The 26,640-nt window shown below is 31.1% G+C and overlaps 2 protein-coding genes across 2 annotated transcripts; both read right to left on the reverse strand.

Moving 5' to 3' along the window:
* Positions 1 to 398: 398 nt before the first annotated feature.
* LOC134249408 (sodium-dependent proline transporter-like) lies at positions 399 to 11,157 on the reverse strand (the record flags this gene model as incomplete). The annotated part of the gene is made up of 9 exons (XM_062731766.1): positions 10,887 to 11,157; positions 10,364 to 10,613; positions 8,754 to 8,886; positions 8,189 to 8,329; positions 2,914 to 3,017; positions 2,362 to 2,486; positions 1,320 to 1,432; positions 853 to 984; positions 399 to 512 (listed from the first exon to the last, which is right to left on the reverse strand). Coding segments are annotated over exons 1-9 (1,215 nt in total), but the record flags the coding sequence as incomplete, so codon positions are not given.
* Positions 11,158 to 16,150: 4,993 nt separating this feature from the next.
* LOC134249404 (uncharacterized) lies at positions 16,151 to 21,802 on the reverse strand. Its single transcript, XM_062731764.1, has 4 exons — positions 21,571 to 21,802; positions 19,085 to 19,208; positions 18,756 to 18,784; positions 16,151 to 17,929 (listed from the first exon to the last, which is right to left on the reverse strand). Exons 1-4 carry the CDS (start codon positions 21,800 to 21,802, stop codon positions 17,364 to 17,366), a joined length of 951 nt encoding a protein of 316 aa, XP_062587748.1. The 3' UTR covers positions 16,151 to 17,363.
* Between the last annotated feature and the right edge of the window lie 4,838 nt (positions 21,803 to 26,640).

The raw sequence follows: 26,640 nt of genomic DNA on the forward strand, positions 1-26,640 counted from the left end.
AAAAGGAAAATTATCTCTTGAAAACAACATATAAGGTACAACATTTTAAACTTTTATAAATTATTCTTTGATGCAAATCATCCTATTAGCACGACTGACAAAAACAGCATGCGATTTGAAAAAAAATTGTTTCGGTATTTTTCCAGTGCTTCGAAGAAATTGTAATAGTCATGCAGACAAATGAAAAGCTCACAGAAAATGTTCAAAAAGGAAACCTCACTTTCATCCTAGATCTGAATAACAAAGAATAACAGAAAACGAAACGTGCTAAGAGTGTTCTTGCATTTGTCTCATACAAGAAAATATTGCACATTTACTTCAATAACCTAAAAAATATACTAGTATTCGTTAATTTTTTTGTTTTAATTAATATAAATAGCAAAAGAAGTAAAAATAACAGGAAATCCCTTACCATAGAGCCAGGCCAATGACGTCACTTCTAGAAGTGTCAACAGCATTACAGACACACTGGCACAGTACCAGTCAATAAGGGTTAGGACATAGATACCACCCTAAAGGAATCAATGTAAACAGTAACAATTTGTTATTAAAAAAAAGCAAGGTCAGATACATTTTAGGTTAATAGAAGCGTTGCAAGAGTATAATATTTGCTTAATTTAAGTGACCGTAGTTCAACACCAAGGGGCATGATTGCAGAATAAAATAATGAGGATCTTGTAAAAAATTCATTTCTTTCGAATTGATCCTTTGTAAATTAATTACTAATCAGGTTTTATATTATGAAAAAAGTAAAAAAAAAAAAATCAGATATAACATAAAATATGACATCCACTGACCATTCCCAAAAGCTAATGTATATCCTTATGGTCATTTATGTACATGTATATATACCTGCGTTATACATGGGATCCCAAGCAAAAACCCAATAAAACAGAGTATGCCTGTTAATGAAGTCTTCCACTTGTTTAAAGCTTTAGGAAAATTGTCATGTAGAGCACCTGTCAAAGTTTGAATGTGTACCATCTAAAATGAAAATAAGATGACAATAAAATTATACCTAGTAACAGTTAACAAAATATTCTAGTCTGCTTTCCTCAGTGGAAGTTTTGCCAAACGACTGATACCATGGAAAATGGCGTTGATTGTCAATTTGGTTTGTAAGAAATGTAATTTTTTGTTAGCTTATAATAAAGTTGCTGATAATGTTTCGTCGGTTATCTTATTTGCGTTTCAGAAACAATGTATTGCAAAATATGGCTACAAAACAATTCTTGCTTGAAAAAAGTACAGAACAACTTACATAAAAGTATGTTTACATTTATTATAATTTTAAGAAGTGTATCAGTATATTTTCTTACCTGACTATCAAGTCCGACTGTGAAAAGCATGATAAAGAAAAGAACTGCCCACAACTGAGGCAGAGGGAGCTTGGAGACAGCCTCAGGGTACACAATGAAGGCTATTCCAGGTCCTTAAAAGAACAATTAAAAATCAATTATTTGAAAGACATGGTACAAGTAGTTTTATTTCTGAAATTTTCAAATAGACGATATATATGGAAATAACGAACAGCATGCTACTAATTAACTAATACAAATCAGGAGCAGAGCAAACACTAAACCACTAAAACATCAGGTGTCATGGAGCAGAAAGCATCCACTGCCGACCTGTCACACCCGCCGTGTGCTCCTTTTCATGATCGGAAAATAAACGAAAATCCGTCAACATTTCAATATGTAAATAATGACCTAACAATAAGTTAATATGATAAGCGTCAATCAGCTTTTGACTTAATGATAGATTGTATTTGCTGTCAAGGTCATTGTATCGACCAAAAAACTGAAGAATGAAATAAATGGAAATAACGAACAGAAATCAAGCTCAAAGTCCATAACAAAAGTCCATAAAAAATAGGAGACGAGCACACCGACTACCAAAATATCAGATCAAGTGCAATGAAGTGCCAACGTCTTTTTCTAGTGAAATCTTCAAATATGGAACGTCTAACCCTGAAATTTTAACTCCAAATTTATTGCAAAGAAAGCAAACAGAACGGGCCACGGAAGCTTAGCAGTAAGTGTTTCTGTTATCTCATTGGGCCCGCGTTCAATTCTATTTCGCCCCGTTAAATTGGAGACGTTAACATAAGTAGGGACGCTTCTTTTGCTTACCACTCGGTACCAGAAGTAAAGAAGTTAAAGTCAATGGTCTTTGTATAAGTGCTTAAAGTTTCTATAAGTGTCGAGTGGGGACTTCAAACAACATACAATTAATCAATAAATCCAACAAAAATAAAATACATAGTTATCTTTTATCTGAGATCAAAATATTCTAATTTTGGAATTAAGTAAATGCATAAAAATATGAAACGGAAAAATTTAGCAAGTTGACAAATGTTACCGCTTTTTACAACTTTATCGATAGAAACACCGGCTTCTTCCGCCATAAAACCCAGCGTTACGAATACCACACATCCGGCAAAGACGCTTGTCACAACGTCAACAACAGGAAGAATCATCGCATCTCTGTAACACAATTAAAAAGACATACGCAATTTTAAAATATTTCCGACTGTCTTTAATTTCTAGTTCATTTTCAAATGTATAAATTTTCCTGATGAAACCATTATTCTGGAAAAATAAAAACAAAACGTCTACGACAATTTAATACATATTCACATTTGTTATTTGCCTTTAATATGGGATGGTAAAAAAGCTTATTAAAAATCAAAATTTTGTTTCTGTCGCCAAAATAGTGTCTTGCAGATGCGTACTTTGTTTGGATGAATCTTTGGTTTGTCCATCGTACTTCACACAAATTGTTCCTGAAGATGTTTGTTCCTCATACGATTGCACAAATTTTAAACAGCACTTCAATATATTTCATATAATTGTTATTTTTTATCTCTATTTATAAGCTTGAATGAAAGTAGTAAGATATACTGGAATTCACCTGAAGACGTTGTTATTAAAAGAATTATAGCTTGCCAGGGTAGCAATGCCTCCCCATCCCAGTCCAGCGGAGTAAAACATCTGTACTGCAGCATCACACCACACCTAAATGACGTAAGTAACCAAAACATAACATACTGAGTGTTTTTACAGTTCTTTCAGCAATACAAATCACACAACATCGAAAAAGTAACCAAGGTATTATTTAGAGACAATGATCATTATTTAAGCTCAGAGCTCGTTTAAACAAAACAAATCGGAAGCAGGGCAGATATGGACCTTCAAAAATACCAGAAGCGGGATCAGGTGCCATGAAGGGGTAAGCATCTCCAATCGAACGGTCATATCCTTGTCATGATCGGATCAACAGAAAAATTCCTAAAAATTTCATTGTTTAAATAATTGCCTAACAATGAGTATTAAAATGTCAGTCAGAATTCGGCCAAAAGATAGACTAATTGTACATTGTATCGACAAGAGTACTTTCGGAATTATGACTTCAAACAAGTCTTTGATATTCTTGTTTTATCATGGCTTGCCTCGAGCTCGATTGAAAAAATGATCTTACGTAGAGATTAATGAACCGGGAAACATAAACACCCCCATATGCTGGCGATATGCTACGTAGTAATAAAAGTTGCATATAGAGAAATTGAAGTAATCCTTCTTATCATTAAGTTATGTTGTTAGATTACCATTAAGTTCTTTTTCTAATAAAAATATCCAAGGGTATCTTTTAGGTAAAATTTACTGGGATACATCCAATCGACACACTAGTATGAATAAAATTAACTATAAAACGTTGTTAACTGATACTACGTCGTAGATACATCTAATTGTCGTGTTAAAGGTTACAACAAAAAATCATTTTATGTATGTTTTTTTTAATAACCTATCCTGCATACATACAAGTAAAAGTAAAAAAAAAAAGGTTCTGCTAACAACAGGAACAACAATATAGAATGAAATAATAAAATTGATATAAGAGCAGCTTAAACTAATGAATTCATCATATTTTTTCGTTATGTCTTTGCTTAGGAGAAGAATACTTATTTCCAAAAATGATCAATGGCATTAAGTTCATAGATAGATGATCTAGATGTTTTTTATTTTGAGAGTGTTCGTGTTCTGCACAAAATTTACAAGCACATATGATTGCGCCCATGTGAAAAGGGTCCTTATGGCAATTTTTATGCATTTTGAGTTTTTCACGGATTCTGATAGAGTAAGGTTAGAAGTTGTCAAATATGAATTTTTATGGTCCTACCTCTACTCTAAGTAGGTTTTTTCTTCATTTTTATCAAATATACTTTAACAGGTTAATAATGACGTCATGCTTTTCAACAACGTCAAACGTTTTCAGGGTGAACGTTAAATGATTTTCCTCTGTAATTTTACTACGGTGATTAATAGTTGTATAATATTTGATATTTTTCCATGCACATTATTTTTATCTCATTGTCTCTTTTAATTATTAATAATCATTTAATAGTTATATATATTATGGATTCATCAGTGGTGTATAGTATTATGAGTGAGTGTTTGTTTTACATTTCACTTTTCTATGACACCAGGGGGAAACCTGAACAGCGGGCAACATCCATTCATTTTTTTTTTTTTTTTTGAAACAATTATTTTCTCAAACAAAATATTAACTGGTAATCCATGCAAGAGTCATTTGATAAGCCTGTAGAATTCATTTCAAAATTATTTTAATTTAAACATTGCTCTCGATAGCTCAAGATTTCAGCATAAACGATATATCTTTAGTTACCATAGATGTGAAAATTATTTTTTTTTTAATAACAACATTACGCTACCTAAATGCTACTGCGAAGTGAAAATTTATTTGATTGTTCTTTCTTTCTAAAAATTGTGAAGTGTGGTACATGTAACATGTAAAATTTACGATACACAATAGACAGTAAGTAAAAAGGAAATTCGGTTCATTCACTGCATCTATAAGGTTGTCTGTCTGCATTGGGTCAATAATGACACTGCTTTTTTGAAAATATAAAGGATACACGAAATATTTTTCAGTTTAGCAGTAAAAATATTTTAATATTAACCAATCAAAAGGTGGAAATTTTACAAACAAATGAATGAGTTATAATCCGCAAACATTTACACAATAGATAAACCCAGGATTAACATTTGTAGGATTATGTGTATGTTGGTGAAGGGGGGTGGGGGTGGGGGGGGGTGGTTAAAAAATCTAAATGGCAGAAACTTACAATTCTTGTGAACACGAGTTAAAATAGATAAAAAAATATCTTATTTACTTCAAAAGTTTTAGGTTCACCCAGTACCATTAACCCTACAACTTGCAGATTTACTTTTTTATTTAGGTTTGAAATAATGCTGCCTATTATTCTTCATTTTATATTTGTACCTTTAATTCTGAGCATTGCCATTTTCAAAATCGCACAGCGATCATAAACACTATGAGCCTGGAACTGAATTGCTATGAATTCAGTATTGTTAATCATGTATATAATGATACCCTAAAATTAAAAAATCTGGTTTTATTTTATGAAATGGATGGTTTTAGAAGCACACCCATAGAATTAAATTAAAGATGCCATTTACGGTTTATATGTATAGCTTTTGTTAGGGTAGGGGTGGGTTAAAGATTAATAACATGTAATTGTTTATGCCTAAATATACAGTCAGTTGAATATGACTGTTTTGTATAATATATTTCCTGACAATTGTCTGTGAACTGGCTGAGCTTTGAAATGTCAGATTTTTGTAGGGATGTAAACATCTTAGAAAATCATCATATTATTTATGACCTAATTAAAAAAAAAATCCCCTTCATTCTAATGTTGTTTCTAATTTTATTCTAGAAAGTGAGTTTTAAAGAGTATGAATTCCATTCTGGTCCTGTGCCCAGGGACGTAGCAACAGGGGGGGGGGCTTGAACTTCACTTTTTTCCCCAACCTTACTTATACTATAGGAATTGATAATTAAAAGTCTGGTTGCCCCCCCCCCCTCCCACTATTGTGATGTACGGAAAACATAGTATAAAAATTGGTACTGAAAAAAATTGGCCTCTAACCCCCCCCCCCCCTCCCCACGAAATAGGATTTTCGACTTTGTGCAACATTAACCTTTTTTTTTTTTGCTTGTCAACTTTTTCAGGGAAGTAAAAAAAATTCTCTGGCTGCCCCCCCCCCCCCCACTTTCAAAAACGATGCTACGTGCCTGGTGCCAGAAGCTTGGATATGCTAAGTCTTGTAAAGCCTACATGTTACGGAAATATATAAGCACCCCCCACCCCCACCCCAATCCCCTGCACTGCAGCCAAAATAAAACAAAATGCAAGCATATTGTTGCGGTTATATGTCATGTATTTTCAGCATTGAATTTTATTTTCTGTTAGCAATTACATGTAGAAATAAAACCTGACCCTGAACTTATAAAGATTTTTTTATCAACCAAAACAAATAAATATTTTTTGAGCATATTTAATAATATTTATCCATAATTTGATGGCAGGTTAAACAATATATTATTCCACACTGATAACTGCAATGAGAAGTTCAGTGATGATTGAGTTTTTAGCATGATAATTGATCTGTTAAGAGACATTCCATGCTGATCGAGCTTTTATGAAAGACAAAGTTCGGCATGGCTTAAGGAATTAATTTGCAGATAATACTTAAAACATTTGAACTCCGTATGAAAAAAAAAACAACAACAACACGTAAGTACCAAAGAGTTACATGTATATTAAACTTCGAGATCTTGAAAATAAATAGCTATACATGTATATATAGTTTAGAGAACAAAATTGATATTTTCTTTCATTTATTATTTCATTTGTTTTGAAAACTCATCTGTTTCAATAGAGTTTCACATTTCTCAATATTAGATAAATAGATTCAATATAAATATTTTTATCTATATACCCTACATCCTCTCTCTCTCTCTCTCTCTCTCTCTCTCTCTCTCTCCTCAGATTTACTTGACCAGCTCTATTTAAGTTAGAACATTAAGAACATTTTTTTTTCATTCGGATGTTTTTTGCTTGTTTTAATTTCTCTAAATTGAAGTGTCTTTGTGCAACAAGAATATAAGACAAAACAATATTTTTAAATTTTAATTTATTTAATCATGATTATAAGGTAGACGCTTTACATGTTTATTATTTTTTTTAGAAATGAAATTCGTCATGAAATTATTTCATGCAAAAAAAAAAAGCTATAGATAAGAGATTTGAAAAAAAAATTAAAGTCTGTTCAATTTTGCAGTTTTCTTTTTTTTTCTTCTTCTTTGTTTTTCCTTTTTCTACATTAACCTTATTCCCAAAGTACAACAATATTTTTTTATTTAAAAATGCATGATTATGATGACGATTAAAAGTTTTTTTTATTTTGTCATAAAATATCTCTTTTATAATCCGGGAGAAATTTCATGCGAACATGCAGCTGAAATGTGAAAAAGTACGCAGTTAAAATAATGAATGTCCCTGCCTGGTACCCCTGTTACATCGATTGTTGACATCAGAGTTATCTCTCCTATTTTTATTTATAGAAAATACAAATAATCTTGACTATCGTTCTTACACATTCTTGCTAGATTTGTAAAAAAAGATGTATGTTTAATTTCAACATTTGTACAAACAATTTAACAACAGTTTAAGCAGTATGCACCGATGAATCAATGTTTACATGTTATCGACGCGATCGCGATGTATATTTGAAAGTGGTGGAGCGGATCTCAAAGAACTAGGAAGACAATTTTCCTTTGCAATATTTTTTAAGATATACCCTGTCTAAGATGAATTCTAAAAATGGTATAAATATGTAAATAAAATTTATCTAGAGTATAAAGGTTCAATATGCTATCAGAAAACACCTTGTCTACAGCTTCTATACATTTAATTACGCATGTAGGAAAACTATTGGTATTATATAGAGACGTATATGTAATAATGTTTGTTAAGAAACCATTTCTAAATGTTTTTATTTATATCTATTAAAATCAGTGGATTAGGAGATTCAGATATTGATTCAATTAATTTAACAATGAAAATAAACATGTTGGAAACAGCGATAAAAATTCTGGATGCGTCAAACGTCAAAACACGTGGTAAAAAAAAATCTGCGTCGAAGTTCACCGTCAGTCTGCAACGTCACATCTTTATGACGTTATTTCTCTGTTTTAGCAAAAATGCCATAAGGACCCATTTGTCATGGGCGCAATCATATGTAATATTACACTTTTAAAACTATACACTATATTTCAACAAAATCATAGGTATTTTTACATTGAATCTAAGTAGGTCCTCCCAGCGTGGAATCAGAAACACTTCTAAACCTTTTGCTGCTCCATCAATATTAAATGTCAGCCCTCTTATAAACAAAACCAGCAGGAATAGGTACGGCACAGTGGCAGCCACGTATACTACCTGTTAGAATATAAAATGTTTATTTAATATCCTATTTCTCCTTTTATTAATTTTTCATAGGGTCTGACCTATGCGAGATTCTTATGGCGAGTAACAATCGACAACGTAACTTTTTTTTACAGGATTGAATTTTATTTCAACATTATGTTGTTTGATAAAACATTAACATTTTTCAAATAAAAAAAAGTCTTCCGTGATACAGAATATTTAAGGAAATTGTATTGATCAATAAAAAGACTATAGAATAAATAAATTATTAATTTTACACTTGCATAAATGTGCATTGAAGAAATCTTTATCAAAATACTTCACGCTAATGATTTCTTCTACAGTATAGCATTTCCTAAATCTAAATCACTTTTGTAAAATAAAAAAATTGATAGTTTTTTTTTTTATCAGAGACCAAAATAGACTCTTGATTTACCTTTCCTGAAGTTTTGATTCCTTTGAATAAACACAAGAAAACAGCTAACCAAGCGGCCAGCAGACATAACAGAAGCTGCCAGCGGACCGTCCCTGGATTTCCAATGCCATCAGAGATATCAAGGACATTTCCCCTGAAATGTTCACAACCTAAGGAGTTATAGGCTGTTTAAAGTGATACTTTTTCATTCAAAGGCCTGTAGTTTGATTTTCAACATCAGTTTTATATAAATATTCAAATATCTTAGATAAATACTAACAAGAAAAAAACCACACATGCATCAATTTAAGAGTAGAACAAGACAAGATTTAACAAAGGGTGTTAAATTCTTCTCTGTCTTATGACTAGTAAGATAAATCAAAGACATGCATGTCGAAAAAAAAATACATAAACATCTTTAAACAAATGAAATGACGACAGATTTTCCCGTTATTTCCCGATCATGAAAAGGAGCACACGGCGGGTGTCACCGGTCAGTAGGGGAGGCTCACTCCTCCATGGCACCTGATCCCACCTCTGATGACTTGGGATTCGGTATTTGCTCTGCTCCTATTTTGTACTGTTTTATGAACATTTGATCTTGAATACTGTTTGTTATCTCCATATGTTTCATTCTCCATTACCACAAATTATGTGACTTCTAAATGCCTGAAGGTAAAGTTAAAATCTTTTTTTGTTTCAGAAAACAAGCACTTTATTCAGAGAGAGAGAGAGAGAGAGAGAGAGAGAGAGAGAGAGAGAGAGAGAGAGGGGGATGCACAGAATGTTTATCTAAGAACCATCATTTACATGTGGTTGTAACGAAATATTTTGTAACAAGAATGACACAATTTGTTTTTAAATTGTTATCAAATGTTTAAATTGAACTTGAAACATTGGACAAGAGTTTTGAGTGTCAACATTAAGAACCAATTGTATTCCGATCAATATCAATTCAATTCAAACATCTTTTGTAAAATTCAAATATTCAAAGTATTGCACGTGATAACGTTCCTGTGTGAAGTAGGAACTTAAACAATGGACACAATTTTTAAGCCCCATTTTCACGTAACACCTGTTGTTTTTCCTTCATTTAAGTTGATAATAAATCGGTCTATATATCCTTTTAAAATTTGCTAAATGTATCGCTTTTGATAATTTGATAATTGTATGTCTTTTTCCCAGAAAAGCAATATTATCATTAAAGGCAAAATTAAGGCATCATTAAAACTGACAAGCTTGTTTCCGTAATTGTCACTTCAGATAAAAACTTCTGAAGAGTCGACTATTCAACTCAATAAGGGCAAGCTATTAATTGAGGAACTTTTTGAGTTAAAATTTCCTAACTATAATATATATATTTAAAATGTGTTAATTGTCGATATTTACTTCCGCAATCAAGGAACTCTCATTCAGAATCTACAGTTTGTTTGAAAAACGTCAAACATTGAAGCTACAAGTTTCAAAGAAATATATCATTCAAAAGTTTCAGGCCTAAATAAACAACACTACAAAAAGATGCTTTGATAAATGTAGATTGTGCAAATCTGTTTGTTCTGAAATGATTTATTGTAATCTTTATCAAAACTTGAAATTTTGAATACTAAATGCGTATTTGTCAATATTCTAACCTCCAGAATTCCTCTGCAGACGAAGGCAGTGTAATGTTAACATTGTCTTCCAGAGTAAATAGTGTGGAATTTGGCAAACTCGAGTTCATGTCACGCAGCTCACAGAACTCAGTATTCCAGTCATTATCACAACTGGTCCATGGAAGTTTGGGGAAGAAAGACATTCCAAAATAGTACAGGGCCCAAGCCAAGATGACGTTGTAGTAGGTACTAACAATCCCCGTCAAAACGACCATTCCGTGACCTATTCCTGAGAAAATTTCAAAAATTTATTACGTGATTGAAAAGAATAAATGTTGTCAATTTGTCAGTTGTTGGATAGACTCAAATTGTTATAGCAGCAAATTAAAGTTTATAAACAAAATGATTATTTGAGTAAAAATCATAAAGCTTATTCAAGTACGTATACTTACATACATCCTCTGAGTCTCAACATTCTTTTCAATATTTAAAAATTGATACTAACAAATATATTTGTACGTGCAGTAATCCTATACATGAGTTTGAATTCTCTGTTTTGTACCTTTTAATAGTGGACAACAAATCCATACCCTTCCAGGTCCAAGATTAGAATACTGTGAAAAAGTCATCTCCAAAAACATCATTGGCATTGCACACAGGAACATGAATATGAAGTATGGAATCAGAAAAGCTCGTTGAATAGAAAATTATATATTTTCAGGTTAAGAAAAAACTAGATACTTAAACAGTGAATATATGAGTATTGCCACACAAGGCACCATAAGAGTTAGGACAAGTGTACAGCTGTATAGCCTTATAGTTAGCGTTATGAATCAATAGGATTGGGAATAAAACTAAGATCTAAAACTAGTCTCTTAGAACATGTAGAATTCTTAGACTTAATGAAAACCCATAACGTTCTCTTTATTTAATACCATAATTCGGAATGTTTTGATCTGTAACTTTCTGATGTTACAAATAAAAGAAATAACTTGAAAAAGAGGTTTAAATGTGAATTGATAATTTCAAAAATTAGAGTTTAGACCTTTCAAGGTTAGAAAATAAAATTATTTATTTAAAAAAAAAAACTAGAAGAGCCAAGATATTTAGAATCAGATTGCAATATGAGCAAAAGTACATTAAATTTCAGCCTGCCGACAAACTCTGTAAAGGCGATATGATATCTGACTTCTAGAGTGGTAAAAAGGTTGTCGTGCTGACAATTTTTTTCATTGCTAAATAGTAAGGCCGAACAATAGGCTGTCCTAAAATAACATTTGATATATTCATACATCTCTATACGTTTACACATGCAATCTTAGTATGCTATAATGCAACGATTTTTATGCTTATTATTTCGAAGTAATATTTAAACGTGAAAGTAAGTAATTCCAACACAAGTCTTGTTTTTTTTTTTTATTTTAATTTAGGTTTCGTAATATTTTATAAGATGACTGCAATTGTTAACATGAAATCCTTTAAATTTAGAATATCTTCTAAAAAATTGTAAATGCTGACTTCTAAATATGAAAAACCAGCTTTAAAAGTTGTAGCCAAAATTGTAGTTTGAAATACCAGACCTATATAAAATACAGACAGTATATATGTGAAAGTATATGGAAATATGTATAATTTTTCTGTTTATACAATAACATTATGACTGAGATTTTGCAGATTCTGTGGGAGGTAGAGAAGGGCGGGGGACTGCATTTTTATTTATGTCAGAAGTTCTATTTTGAAATTCCCCAGAATTATGAATTTTCATGTTTATTTCACACATAAAGAAATTGCTGGAGAATAACTGTTAACTTTTCAAAAATTCAAATTAACACTAGACATAATCTATTGCTTTTTAGTTGTACGTGTTCTTAACAGGACTGGTTAGCTAGTTAATGAGGACATCTCCTGAAATTGTAACTGTTAGTGTGTTATCTTAATTTTTAACAAACCTCCTCCGTTCTTGAAACAAATATAAGGAAACCTCCATATGTTACCAAGTCCCACCAAACAACCGACAGAAGAAAATAAAAACTCCCACCAGGATTTCCAGTTTCCTCTCTGCAAGACTTCTTCTTTAGCCATATTGCAATCAGTAAGATTACCCTTTTAACCAAATAGATTGCTACAGACCCCTGTTTACTTCTGCAGCGAAATGTTAACCTAGATTGAAGACACGCATGAAGGACTTCGTATTTGTGTCCGATTAGCTTCATATAACATTTATTTGAAATGAAATGATATCATGTGTCTTATTTAAGGTATCTATTTCTCCTGCAACCATTCTATTTATACAACAGGTAAAATTGAGTTGAGGTTTATATGAAGGTTTTTTTTAGGGGAATCGAGAAGAAAAAAAAAGACAAACATTTTTAAGGTCTTCCGTCTTCACGGAAGACCTTATAGCGATTCTATTGTTTCTTATTATTTAAGGTCTTCCGTCTTAACGGAAGACCTTATAGCGATTCTATTGTTTCTTATTATTATTATTATTATTTTTCTGACGCGATTTCTCAAAGACTACTGGATGGAATTATATGAAATTTTCGGGACAGATGTTTTGTTAAATGAATTTGATACATCTGAGAGATTTTTTGGAAATTCGCTTCCGGTGCCAAGTTACAGACCTTTTTCTGATTTCTTTTGTCCACGGATTTTCTCAAGAACGGTAAAAGATATCAATGTGAAACTTTCAGATGATATAGATGATAAAAAATACTATCCAGGACGCGACTTTTCGTTTGTCGTCATTACTTCCGCTCGCTACCGGAAGCTAATTTAAAAAGTCTAATTTTTAAATTTTTTTTGTTTTTCAATATTTTTCGTTTATTTTTTGTATGTTAATAGAAACCTTTCTTATAATGCTTACTATATAATTTGTTTGAATATTGATAAATCTAAACTCTAGATATTAGCATTTAAAAATTTGAAGCGTTTCAAAATGGCCGCTCTCTCTGTCAACTCCGACATTTCGCAATAGGGGTTTACTGAGGCAGTCGAGCATTTGCTTGAACGAAAGTAACATAAGGACAAATGAAATGTAAAGGAATACTTGGATTTTCACGTTGTAGTTACGTTACAATCCTGTATCAAACTAAATTCTTCTTAAACGTCTTCTATAATTGGTTTTGGTTGATTCTCAAAGTAGAAAAAGAAAAGACTAAATGTGCAAATGAAATTCGATACCTAATATCTTCAGCTCATTAATCATTGTTATAAGTAATAGTTTTTCAAGAAGGATATCAATGAATACAGTAAGTATAAAACTTATCCACTGTTTTTCCCATGCACACTTGTGCCATATTAAGCTAATAAAAAAGACAAAATAAGATAACCATATTTTTTTAAAGATCGCTTAATAGAGTTTATATTAACATTATTGTCTCAAAGATCTTATTCAAGTTATTGAGCACAAACGATATCCAATTCCTTGTCCGTCGTAAGGCGAGCCTTTTTTTTTACGAAACATTTCAATCTCTTCATGAATGTTTTTAACTAATTGGGATAGTTCACTTTAGCGAGTTCACTTTAACATTAAATTTTAAAAAAAAAGTTAAAATTCATAGCCATTTCACTCTTTTAGTGTTACTTCCTTACATACTATATGGAGTTTGTGAAATGTATTAAATATACTTTCTAATCATCAAGTTTTAGGCTAAATGAACGTTTTTTTTAATTTCATTAAAGATATCACACTTATTAAATAGAACATTCCAAAGAAAAGGCGCGAAGGATTAACTCGTGGCGTTTGGCGCGAAATTATGAATAGTGACTTGCCTTTCATAATTCTAAGACAAAAGCACTGTTATACATAGGTATATACAAGAAGATTAAGAGCAGAGGTCCCAATAACGTAATATTTAGCGCGTTGGATTTTCATGCTGGCGACTTGGATTCAATCCCCCCTGCGTGTAATATTTTTTTTTTACCTTTTCAGCTAGATTTTACAAAGTTTTTTTTCGAAATCGGACGGAAGACCTCTTGTTGCTCGCAACGAGATCGTATCTAGTTATTATTATTTTTCTGACCATCTAATTTTGTGCACGCGAATTCTCGAAGACTACTGGGTGGATTTCCACAAAATTCTCAGAAACAATGTGTTGTTATCTGAATTTATTTTATCCGAGAGATTTTTTGGAAATTCCCTCCCGGTGCCAAGTTACAGACCTTTTCCTGATTTTAAAATGACATTTTGTCTGTGGTTAATCTCAAGAACCGTAAAAGATATCAATGTGAAACTTTCAGGGATTATAGATCGTGATAGATACTAACCAGGACGCAACCTTTCGTTCGTCGTCTATACTTCCTGTCGTTCGGAGATGAGAATTGAGAAAAGCGTATTTTTTTAACTTTTTTGTTTTTCAATATTTTTCATTTATTTTTGGAATGTTAATAGAGACCATTCTATTGATGTTTACTATATAAGTTGTTTGAATATTGGGTTATCTGAACTCTAGATATTAATATTTGAAAATCTGAAGCGGGCCCAAGATGGCGGCTGCCTCTGTGAACTCCGCCATTTCGCGAGTAGGGGTTTATGGAGGCAGCTGAGCGTTTGATTGAACGATTCTGACATAAGAATACATGAAATGTAAAAAACTACTTCGACTCTCACGTAGTAGTGAAATGGTTGGAGGAGTTACGTCCCGTTACTTGTTTATATTACAATAGCTAATCAATAAAAACATTGTAATTAATTGGTCAATTGACAAAAGAATTATACAAGTATCATTGATAAATGATGTTCTGTTAGAAAATAATAATAGTGTTGCCAAAAGAAAGGCAGTCTGTTGTATTTTATCAATATGATATCTGATAACTTATGATCATTGATTAAGTTGAGGTACAAGGGGGCAGTACAACCAACTGGCTTGTGTTTTCACTATGGTACAGAATCCATTTGGTGTAAAGATCAAATGGGATTGTGCAAAGTTGCTGTAGTTAGTGACTAGTTAAAACACAGGTGTGTGACGTTAGCTATAGGTTTGTCATTAGGACAAAGAAGCTCTTACAAAGTTAAATCATACTTTGTATGTATATTGTAGCCACTTGGCTAGAGTTATACGAGTATAGTGTGGCAATTATCAGATGGCACCAGGCAGGTGCCGGTATTAACTGAAGATATATAAATAATTATACAAAGCACTTAGGTCATTTGATTTAAAGACACCAGGCAGGTGTCATATTATTATGTGTATATATTGCATTCAATCATATCCCCAGTAAAACTCGGTAATCCGAGCACGGACCTACTGACCGCTCAGATCTGACACGTTACATTAGTATGTTGCAATTGAGTCAATCTTAAAACTTAATTTCCGTTTCACTGCTTCAGTGTAACTGGGCTAGATACGATATGTATTGTGTATAATGTGTTACATATACTTTCTTAACGTCGAAATAAAATAAAGGCGCTAAGAATGTTTTATTTTTAAAATTTAATTGATGCTATCATACCTATCTAATAGATCAGTCCAAAGAAAAGGCGCGAATATTTACTCGTGGCGTTTGGCGCCAAATTATGAATGCTTTTTATAATTCTTAGACAGACTGTTGCAAAAGTACCGTGGTATACACAAGTATATTTAGAGCAGTACTCCCAATAGCTTAATGGTTAGCGCGTTGGGGATATAAAAGTAAAAAAAAAAGCGCATTCACGTTGGCGACATGGTTTCAATCCTCCTTGTGATAAAAATTTTGAATCTCTTTTCAGCTCGATTTTACGTGGGTTTCTTTTCCTAAAACGGACGGAAGACCTCTCGTTGCTCGCAACGAGATCGTATCTAGTTTATATTATATTTTATAATGACATTTTCACTGTCAGTAGGATGTGATGTACAAACGTAAAAGATGGAAGGATAGTGACCAATCTCATAAATCTCACTGTTATACTATAGCGATAACTAGGAAAACTTATTTACTGAAGTGATGATAATTTTGACACTGGAGATCAATTAAATCTCAGTTAGAGATCAATAGAAATTGTACTTTATATTGACATAATATAATAATTTAATTAATCTACACATCTGGTGAAAATATTCCTAGAAAAACTTTTAGCACTATCAAAATATGTATATTGGATTTTGAAAACATAGTTACATAAAATAAAGATGCACAAATTGAGTTTATTCATTTTATTTTCAACATAATGTACCAGCCTTGTTACTCATATAGGATTACGTTTGAAACACTGAAGCATTAATACAAAGAATACACTGTTGCTTCCTTAATTAGAAAAAAAAAAACAAATCTCCTGTAGATATAAAATCAAATTTTTCATCTTATATAAAATATGCTAAGAATAGCTGTATCTATTTATAATTATGTCTTTTGACGATTTCTTTTTTATTTTATCACACACTGAAGGTCAAACAACTTTAACTGCACATAACATCTTGGATCTTCTATTAAATACATTGTCAATGTATACATTAATACAAACACGAATTGAAATTAGAGACAAACTTAATTTCTAGTATTCATCGTGATATATTTATTTGAACTTTTGCATTTATTAAAAATATTAAGGTTTCAAATAATGAACTTTAAAAAAAAGCATTGCAAACAAGGTACAAACATTAATGTTGTAAATATAAACAATATCATTACTATGGCACTCTATTGATATCAATATCAATATTGGCGGGTGTGACCGATCATTTGGGGATGCCCACTCCTCCATCGCACCTGATCCCACCTCTGATGTTTCGGAGGTCCGTGTTTGTTCTGCTCTTGTTTTGTACTGTTTTATGGACTTTGAGCGTGAATACTGTTCGTTATCTCCATATCCTTCTTCATGTACAAGCATAATTTGAAAAATTAAACATATTTATTCAAAAGAAAAAAATGAAGTTTAATCACTAGCCTGCTTAAAACACACAAAAAGCTAAGAATATCACCTAAGATAAGAATGAATAAGATATTGAAACGTTGATGAAATTGATAATATAATAATTAATTTTGTATATGTAATTACAACATCCTCGCTCCCTTTCTCATCCACTCCATCTCTGTATGAGATTTACTCAGGATTACTTTCTCATAATGTATCATTCATATTTCTCTTTTTTCCTTTTGAATCAATTTTGTTATTTTCAAGTACGTAATAGTTTAGAGGAAATCTTGGCAGAGTATTTGCATGGATATCCTGATTGTTTTTATTTGAACATCCTGCCTGTGTCTTTTGTTTTGAACACTTTCCGGTATTTCCTTTAGTATTTCCTTTAGTTTTTGGAGAAGTGCTTGGATTAAGTGCAAGTGTAATGTAGCTATCTCTAGAGCCATACGTCTTATCAGATACACCCTCTTCCTCTACATCGCAAATAACTTCCTTGATACCATTGGATGAAGGAGTCACGTGGTTTTGTCTGAGAGCTAACGACACGTAACTGTCCTGAGAGTCTTCTGTCTGGCTAGGGATAACAGCACCACCTTGATCGTAGATTTCTTCTTCCTCTGTGACATTGACTCTGGAGACAACATTAAATCTGTTGAAGCTCAGCATGTTGTAGTTGCTTGAGGCCCGTGTCATCTGAGAGTAGTCTTCTTGATCCATCTCTGATTCACGTGTTGCATCATCGTTTTCGACTCGGTTTGTCCCTAATTCTAAATAAAATAATATATTTTATCTAACATAAATTGCCATTGTTTAACATTTATTTTATATCATTTTAGTTTTTTGTGTACATTATCACAGATGGAAGAATTTCGAATGTACAGTCTTAACAATCTTTAAGGTTAGAACATCCAAATTTAGTTAAGTAGTGAGAGTTTATTTCATACCTACATGCAGTAACTGAAAAAAATCGGCCCTACATGCTATTTAATCTTTGCATTTGTAGAAGAGAAAAAATACATATTTTTCTTACAAAAATCTTTTATTTTCAATAATATACAGTGGAACTTAAACATGAAGAGGATGGAAAAGCTATAGGATTTAAAACAATTTTGTACCGTTATTCATAGTACTATTTGTGAGAATTTGCTTTTCAATTTTACATTTAATTAAATATATGTACTACCATGGTAGCTTTTTTAGTACAGGTGTTTCATTTTTTACTTCGATTTGAAATATATTGAATTTTGCCTAATTAAGAATCAAATACATATTCTGTCAGTTTACGACACGAATTTTCTAAAAAGTTTTGTGATTCTTTATGTTCATATAATATAATTTCATTATGAAATGCATTTTTAAAGTTAATTCAGCTAAATACTTTGAAATTCAACACTTTTATTTCATCTAAAGCACTTTTGAAACATTGTTGTTTTGAAAATAAAAATTTATGAGTGGCATGTCGGAACTGAATTTGGAGAGAAATTATTTTCAATTCTTAAGAAGACATATATTTTCTTATATTCCATTTTTTATTAATAAAAAAATAACAACGCATTTTTTATTGTTTCTATTCCTAAGCAAACATATACTTACTTGTTAAATACTGGCGTAGAAACTTTAATCTGTAATGTCAGATATGTCAAGATCAAGAAGAAGCCAAATTTTATTTTATGAAACCAAATAATTTCACTTAAAAATATTTATGTAATACCTACTTGTTTACATATTATTGAGATCTAAATAACCTTCCACTTTCGAAACCAAATAATTTCACTTTAAAAATATTTATTTACTTAACCTGACGTAAAATATATCTTTTTCGTAACGAAAAACGATGTATACGAGTGTCCCTAAATACGCCTGAAGAAATTTTTATTTGCTAACATCATGGTTGCACTTTCATAACTGGCTGTGAAACTTACCTTTCATTGTAAAGAAAGACAATGATAACTAGAATAGACCCAACACCAAGAAATACTGCAATTGCAACAGCGCTAACCGTACTGATAACGTATGACTGCCCGTCTCTGTCGTGGTTCTTTGTATCTGAGTGTAAATCATTTATAAAATTGTAAAAAAGTATCAACGAACATAATACCCTTTTGTACACAATTAATTTTTTTCGTTACATAGGCAAAAGAGGTGAGAGCTCTCTTTTAAATACCGGTATAACCAATATTGATGTTCAGTTTTGTAACATCTTGTTATACCCCCGCTTAAAAAGCGGGAGGGTATATAGTAATCCGTCTGTCCGTTACCCTTATGGGTACCCATCTCTTATCCACAACTCCTATATATCATACCACTGAATGAAAGTTTTTGAAACTTTCATAGAATCTTTATTACATATTGCTATTGCGCACCTCCTATTTTACTTTTTGATCTGACACATATTTTGTGATTCTCACAACAAAATATGGATCATATTCATATGGGAGGCGGGGGCATCATATAGTGAGCTAATTGCACACAGTACGTCTAGTTAAGTTTATAAAACATCTCAAGTTCACAACACTATATTGTTGATAGTACTATCATTTCAACGTATATACAGAAATAAAGTTTTGGTACATACCACTTGGATTTGGCATTTTGAAATGGAATGCACAGAAATGTGAAAAACAAGCACAAAAAATTACCTGTCTAGCTATAGTTTGTTAAGGGTTTCTATATCACGTTTTTATATGAAATAAAATTGTGATCAGAATATAAATTCTAAAAATGCTGTCTTAAGATTTAAATACATGAAGCCTCCCCTGTCAAAAACAATAGTTACCCGCCCACGGACGACAAACACAAAGACATTTACAATTGATTTATATGCATAGCAGGCACTTGACCTTTCATTTGGCGAAATATACATTCAGGTTTAATTATCAAGAAATCAACACATCTTACTTTCAAAGTGTTATTGCCAGGAAACAAATGAAAATATTAACTTTTTTGCAATTTTATTATTCATGTTACCTAACATAATCATCCCAATGAAAAACATAAAGTTAACCATTTGTTTTAAAAGATCTAAATAAAGTAAAATACCACAAAGAAATGTTCTAGCAAATAAATCGTAATTTGATATTAAGTAATATAAAAATGTTAACACAATGTTATGTCTTTAATCATAGGCTTGGGTAGAAAAAAAATGAATGATTTTTAAAAACTATTGCAAGAAAGAACTAAACATAATGCGAAGTTTAAATCACGTTTACATGTACGTGCGAATCTGCAGATTGGATTTTGCTTTCATTTAATGCATGAAACAAAGGCAACGCCGCCAAGCGGAGTATCCCCTCAAAAAACAGCAAATCGACCCGATATTTTTTTTTCATTTTTGTTTCCTCAGTTTCAACCGTATTATCTCCATTCCCTTTCACATATACTCACAAGTGCTATGTTATGTCCCCCACTCAGCACAGTTAAGGTAACAAAAAGGGGGCGGAGCCTAATTTGTACGGGAAAGCTTAACTATGACATCATACAAAATATACGCTAACGTCATACAACAATTCTTAAAAATACCACAAAATGAGGTGATGAGGTCAAACCCTCGATATATAGACCTTAGAGAAAGCATATCGACCGAGCACGAAGTGCGAAGTCGATATGCTTTCTCTAAGGTCTATATATTGAGGGATTGTACCGAAACAAAAGGCTTCAATTGTTTTATTATTTTTTTTTATCAGTTAATAAGAAATGTCTAAAAATCATTCTTTTTAAAATGAATCAATATCTAGGTATTGATCTCATCAAAAGGCTATAATTGTATATAATATTTTCCAACGAAAACGTATTCTATAATTAAATAAAATATCATATACGGATATTCTATAAGTCATAAGTGGGGGTCTTAATAAATCGATCTAGTGCAAGGGCATACACTAAAGTACTGCGATCCTGTTTAACATTGTTGTTTGTCATTTACATTTACGTATTGTTATGATTTGACGCGCAATGACATAGAGGTTGTATAGTCCAGAAAGTTTGTCTCGCTCCAACATTTGAATATTTATAATGATGTTCACCAGTCCATTTCAGGATTTTTTGTTTATAATATAAGAACAATGATCCTTATTAAGAATAATCTTACTATTTTATGAATTCTTAATATATTTGAGGTCAAAGCGGTGATATTTCCTGTTTTAGTTTACATAACTTCAAAGGAATTTCTGGTTAAAGGGAAGAACAATTTTATAGGCTTATGATGGTTTTTAAAAAATTTTCACAGAGATCTATTGAATATCTGTTGAATGAAAAATATATATCTTTTAAGTGTCAATGCTTTATTATAGCAGAAATATATAAAATGAAATAAATATATGTACTTTGTGTCAAAATGTCCATGGAACAGCTTTCTTCATATCCTATAGATATAACGACCTTATTTTTCTATTTTTACTAATAAGCTTACCGTTTGTAGAAGAGGAATAATTGTATGTACATCCTGTCTTTCTGTCACAGTACTGGTCAGTGGTACAGTAACACTTTTCTGAACAGCCAAGTCCATAAGACCCATAAGGACAGGGTCCTCCTGAACAGTTTACACCAAATGTACCTATTTCACAGGCTGTAACATCAGTAGTATATATTTTAGGTGATGATGAGTGACAGTAGTTCTGAATCTCATATATTTTATAATACATTACATATTTGAAACATTCATAATGTTTTCCAGAAGATCAAATTTAATACTTTAATTCGTAAAAAGCAATTTATTGACTTTGTTTAAAACAATAAATGAATGAAGTGCATAGACATTATAAGTTGATAGTATACAATTATTGCTGTCTTTGAGGTCAACACGAAGATTTAGTCACCTAAAAAGTATTATATTCACCGTAACTGGAGGGCAAGGTGAATATTGTACTTCGAAGGTGGTTAAATCATAAATATTGAATAAACAGCAATCATTATTTTATTATATGATTCAATGATAACATGATACAAATCATTACTTATTGGCATTTGTTGAAGTTCTAATTATATAGCTTTCCAAAACTATATGTATCAATTTGGAATTTCCCGATCTATTTTTCGAGCAATGTAGAGAAAAGAAATCTGTATCTTTTTACATCTTTATATTACGGAAGCGTATTAGTGCCACTTGGACACTTCCCTTTTTTTTAATTTCTACACTTTAATATGTAAATTTTACACTTTAAAGTGTAAATTTTACACGTTTATCTGTAAATTTTACACTTTAATCTGTAAAATTTTCACTTTAATCTGTAAAATTTACACTTTAATCTGTAAAATTTACACTTTAATATGTAAAATTTACACTTTAATATGTAAAATTTACACTTTAATATGTAAATTTTACACTTAAAAAGTGTAAATTTTACACTTTAATCTGTAAATTTTACACTTTAAAGTGTAAATTTTACACTTTAAAATGTAAAACTTACAATTCAATCTGTAAATTTTGCACTTTGAAGTGTAAATTTTACACTTTAATCTGTAAATTTTGCACTTTGAAGTGTAAATTTTACACTTTAATCTGTAAAATTTACGATTTCATCTGTAATTTTTACTCTTTAATCTGTAAAATTTGCACTTTAAAGTGTACATTTTACACTTTAATCTGTAAATTTTACACTTTAATGTGTAAATTTTACACTTTAATTTGTAAAATGTACACTTTAGTCTGTAAAATTTACACTTTATTTTGAACAACTTAAACTGTTATCGGTTATGATCGAAAGGTCGATTTGTGATGTTTTACCTCTGAAACTTTAAAAAAAAAAGTATTAAACTGTGATGTTTACAATTGTTTGCATATTTTTATTTCACATGTACTCGTACATGTTTATAAGTATATGATAAACAAGGATGGACTTTTTCCTCATGGGTCTCGTAATTTTCCCCAGCATAAGAAATCAGGGATCTGCTTTTGTTTCGGTATATATACATATGTTTCCTAGTTTTATTAGAGTGTAATGAACAGTAAAAATAAATATCTCAAAGATCTTTTATTTGCAGTTCAGATTGATATTATAATGGTTCTATGTTCATGATGAAATGATATATTAAAATTACGGTCATTTTTTAACGTAGCATAAAAGAAACGTCATTGAATCAAAATACATAAAATTCATTGCCGTTCCAAAATTAATATAAACATACTTTGATATCAATATCACATTCATCTATTTATATTCATTTATATTCTAAGAAAAGTTTTACTTGTATCAGTAATACTTATTTGCGTATTATTTGCATTTATTGTAAAATAGAAAATCAGAATTAAATATCTTGCATGATTAACGGTCTGTTGGCTTTAAAATGCGTTACTAAGGATGTATGAATTTGCTAAATTGACTATGTGAATAAACAAATAAAGTGTAAAATTTACAGATTAAAGTGTAAATTTTACACTTTAAAGTGTAAAATTTACACTTTAAAGTGTAAAATTTACAGATAAAAGTGTAAATTTACAGATTAAAGTGTAAAATTTACACCTTAAAGTGTAAAATTTACAGATTTAAGTGTAAATTTTACAGATTAAAGTGTAAATTTTACAGATTAAGGTGTAAATTTTACAGATTAAAGTTTAAAATTTACACATTCAAGTGTAAAATTTAAACATTAAAGTGTAAAATTTACACATTAAAGTGTAGAAATTAAAAAAAGTGTCCAAGTGGCACTAATACGCTTCCGTATTATAGTCAACTGGAACGTAAAGTGTAGGTAAATATAACATCGTATTTTTTCTACATAGTTGGATCTCAACCAATCAGAATGATAGGAATTATTCAATCATATAATCAATGTAAATATGCACCGTCAGGCAATCAAATTTATCGCAGCTCAGATTACAAACAGATATCTTGAATAAAATATCTGTTAAAGTTTTATGGACAATGACATTTATAGTAGTGCATGCATAATTACAAGAAACATTTTTTTCAGTTATAAATATTTTACCGTGGTTTCAGTGAATCAAATTGATGAAACCTGTACATTGAAATATACAATTTTCATCTTCATGAACAAAGGCATAATTTGAATAATGTCTAGTGTAAAAAATATATTGTAAGCGTTTCCTGGGGTCGCATTTTATAAGCTGAAAATTACTTTTAAAAAATTGATGAAAAACATCCAAATATATGCACGATTAACGAAAAAATCCATCTCACATCTAAGCGATTTTTGAACTATCATTTGTGGGCCTGAAGCACCCGGTTAATGTATTTAATGATTCATTTAATACGCAAGAGCATGCTCAACTTATGAACAATTTTTCAATCGAGGTAGGTTATTTTAAACAAGTCTATGAAACAAAATACTAGTAATCAATAATCTCATTCAAAGTCATCATTTTGCAAATTCTATGTTTGATTTTAACTTGTCAGCAAATTGTCATTAAGTCAAATGCTGACTGCCATTTTTCATACTTATTATTAGATTATCATTTACACTGAAATATCGACAGATTGTTCTGTTATTTTCCGATTATGTGTAGGAGAACACAGCAGGAGATACCGATCTTCAAGTAATTTCACTTCACCAAAGCACCTGATCCCATCTCTTTTAAGAGGTCTGTGTTTGCTCTGCTCCTGATTTGTATTTTCTAATGGTCTTTTTAGCTTGAATACTGTTAGATACTTCCTTATATTTCATAATTGGATAATGAAAAGTTCATTTCTAAGAAAGAAAAAAACCCTGATCAAATGGTTCATTAAAATATTTGTGGTATTCGATAGATATTATAACCAATTAAATAGGTAATCCAAATAAACACTAAGTTAACACGAGTTCGACAAATTATGTCTTTCAATAAATTTGGATCGAATCTGGACTGACATACTTTATGCTATTTTTCAGATCATCACTTTTAGAATACTAAGTATTCTATATGTGTCTAATAGATACGGATTAACTGGGGGTGAGACCAACCAAAAGGAGATGCTTATATCCCGATTCCATGTCAGGTATTTTTAGGGCCCGTCTTTGTTGCCCCCATTCATAATTCGTTTTGTTTATTAGATTGACGAAATTGATCAATGTTCGTTATTTTCTACCTTTTCTTTGAAGCTGACCCCGGGGCACAGCGATTAAAAATTTTGCTATAGAGGAAGGATCTGATCCTTACTGTTGCTGGTTCGAATCCCACTGCGGGACCTAGAGACCGACTTTTTGGATTAGACTGTGTAATTTGAGATCCTTTGTCGTAGAAGTGCTGGCACAAAAAAGTTCACTTTTTTTTTTCAAATTGCCAACTGCATTTGAATTACCAGTATAACAAAATTAAAATACAATTGAATTAGGTTTAAATCAAGTTACTTTTTTAGCATTTTAAAAAGTCAACTTACGTTTGCAGTCACTACCGTGTTGTTTATAGTTTGTGCAACACCTCAGATTTCCACTATATATGTGTAGAAGGAAATGAATAAAGTTTTATTTTATTAAAATTCTCTTAATTGACATTTACAACTTTTGTAAAATGTAATTACCTGTTATCCTTGCAAACCCCTGGTCCATTAAAGAGTCCAATAAATACTGCAAAAAAAAAAAAAAACTTCAAATAAAAAAATTAAAACACTCAGATGAATCTTACTTATTTTGATAAATTCACTTTTCGACAGTTTCATTTAATTCGCCCGACCCTTCTTTTCTGCCAATGAGGATCACAACTTTTGGAAAAAATATTTCTTTCACATCAGAATATTTATTGTAGGACTCCATTCAGTAGACAATGGTAATACTTGGGTATGAAACTAAGTGCAACCTTTCCGTATAGTTGCAATGACTACATCAAAGATTAATGGAATCATTCATGCCCACAATGCGCCATTACTAATGTGATGGGTTTCGTTTACCAAGCACCTTGTCGTAAGCGTATTAATTGACAACAACTTTACAATAGAGCATTTTTTAAAAAAAATTAAAAACATTTTACTTGCACAAACATCAACGAGATCGAAAGAGAATACTTCTTCTAAAGAACAGAGAAATGTCGTTTTATAAGGATATCCACTATCGCCCAACACACGTAGTTAGATCTCATAGCTAGACTTTATATGTTTCATAGCAATGTGTAAAATTCAACTTAAATGTCCTGACCAGTACTTATTCATAGATCAAAATCTAATTTGTTACGATGACCATGCAGCTAATAAACTATTTTATAGTGCTCAACCTAAAATAGTACACACGTCACATTCATTTATTTATACAAATAAGGTATGGTTTAAATACGTGTACAAATGTGGCCCTATATTTTTCTAAAATATGAAAATGCTGTAAAAAATTAAAATTCACCTTTTCTAAATTCTTGAAATTTTTTTCCAACTATGACCTCCTAAATGCCAATTGTGATGTTATGGACTTTTCCAGCATTTTCTTAAAATGATGCAGAATACATCAATTTTCAGTGAAGTTTTATTCCGGAATGGCTTCAGCATGTGCAATACCCACAAAGACGTTGCGATTTGTGATTTTTAAAAACATTTACACAATTTATCCAAAACTTAACAGA

The sequence above is a fragment of the Saccostrea cucullata genome, unplaced genomic scaffold, assembly GCF_032062105.1.
Source record: "Saccostrea cucullata isolate Sc308-1 unplaced genomic scaffold, CSIRO_AGI_Scuc_v1 ctg1996, whole genome shotgun sequence".
NCBI classification, from domain to species: Eukaryota; Metazoa; Mollusca; class Bivalvia; order Ostreida; family Ostreidae; genus Saccostrea; species Saccostrea cuccullata.

What these genes read in the sequence shown, in the direction of transcription:
- LOC134249404 (XM_062731764.1), bottom strand. Translation starts at nt 21,802, where the DNA reads ATGTATTATAAAATATATGAGATTCAGAACTACTGTCACTCATCATCA. An exon ending in TTATTCCTCTTCTACAAACG is followed by an intron (nt 19,209 to 21,570) that starts GTAAGCTTATTA and finishes ATTTACACTCAG; the next exon opens with ATACAAAGAACCACGACAGA. An exon ending in TCTACGCCAGTATTTAACAA is followed by an intron (nt 17,930 to 18,755) that starts GTAAGTATATGT and finishes TATTTTATTTAG; the next exon opens with AATTAGGGACAAACCGAGTC.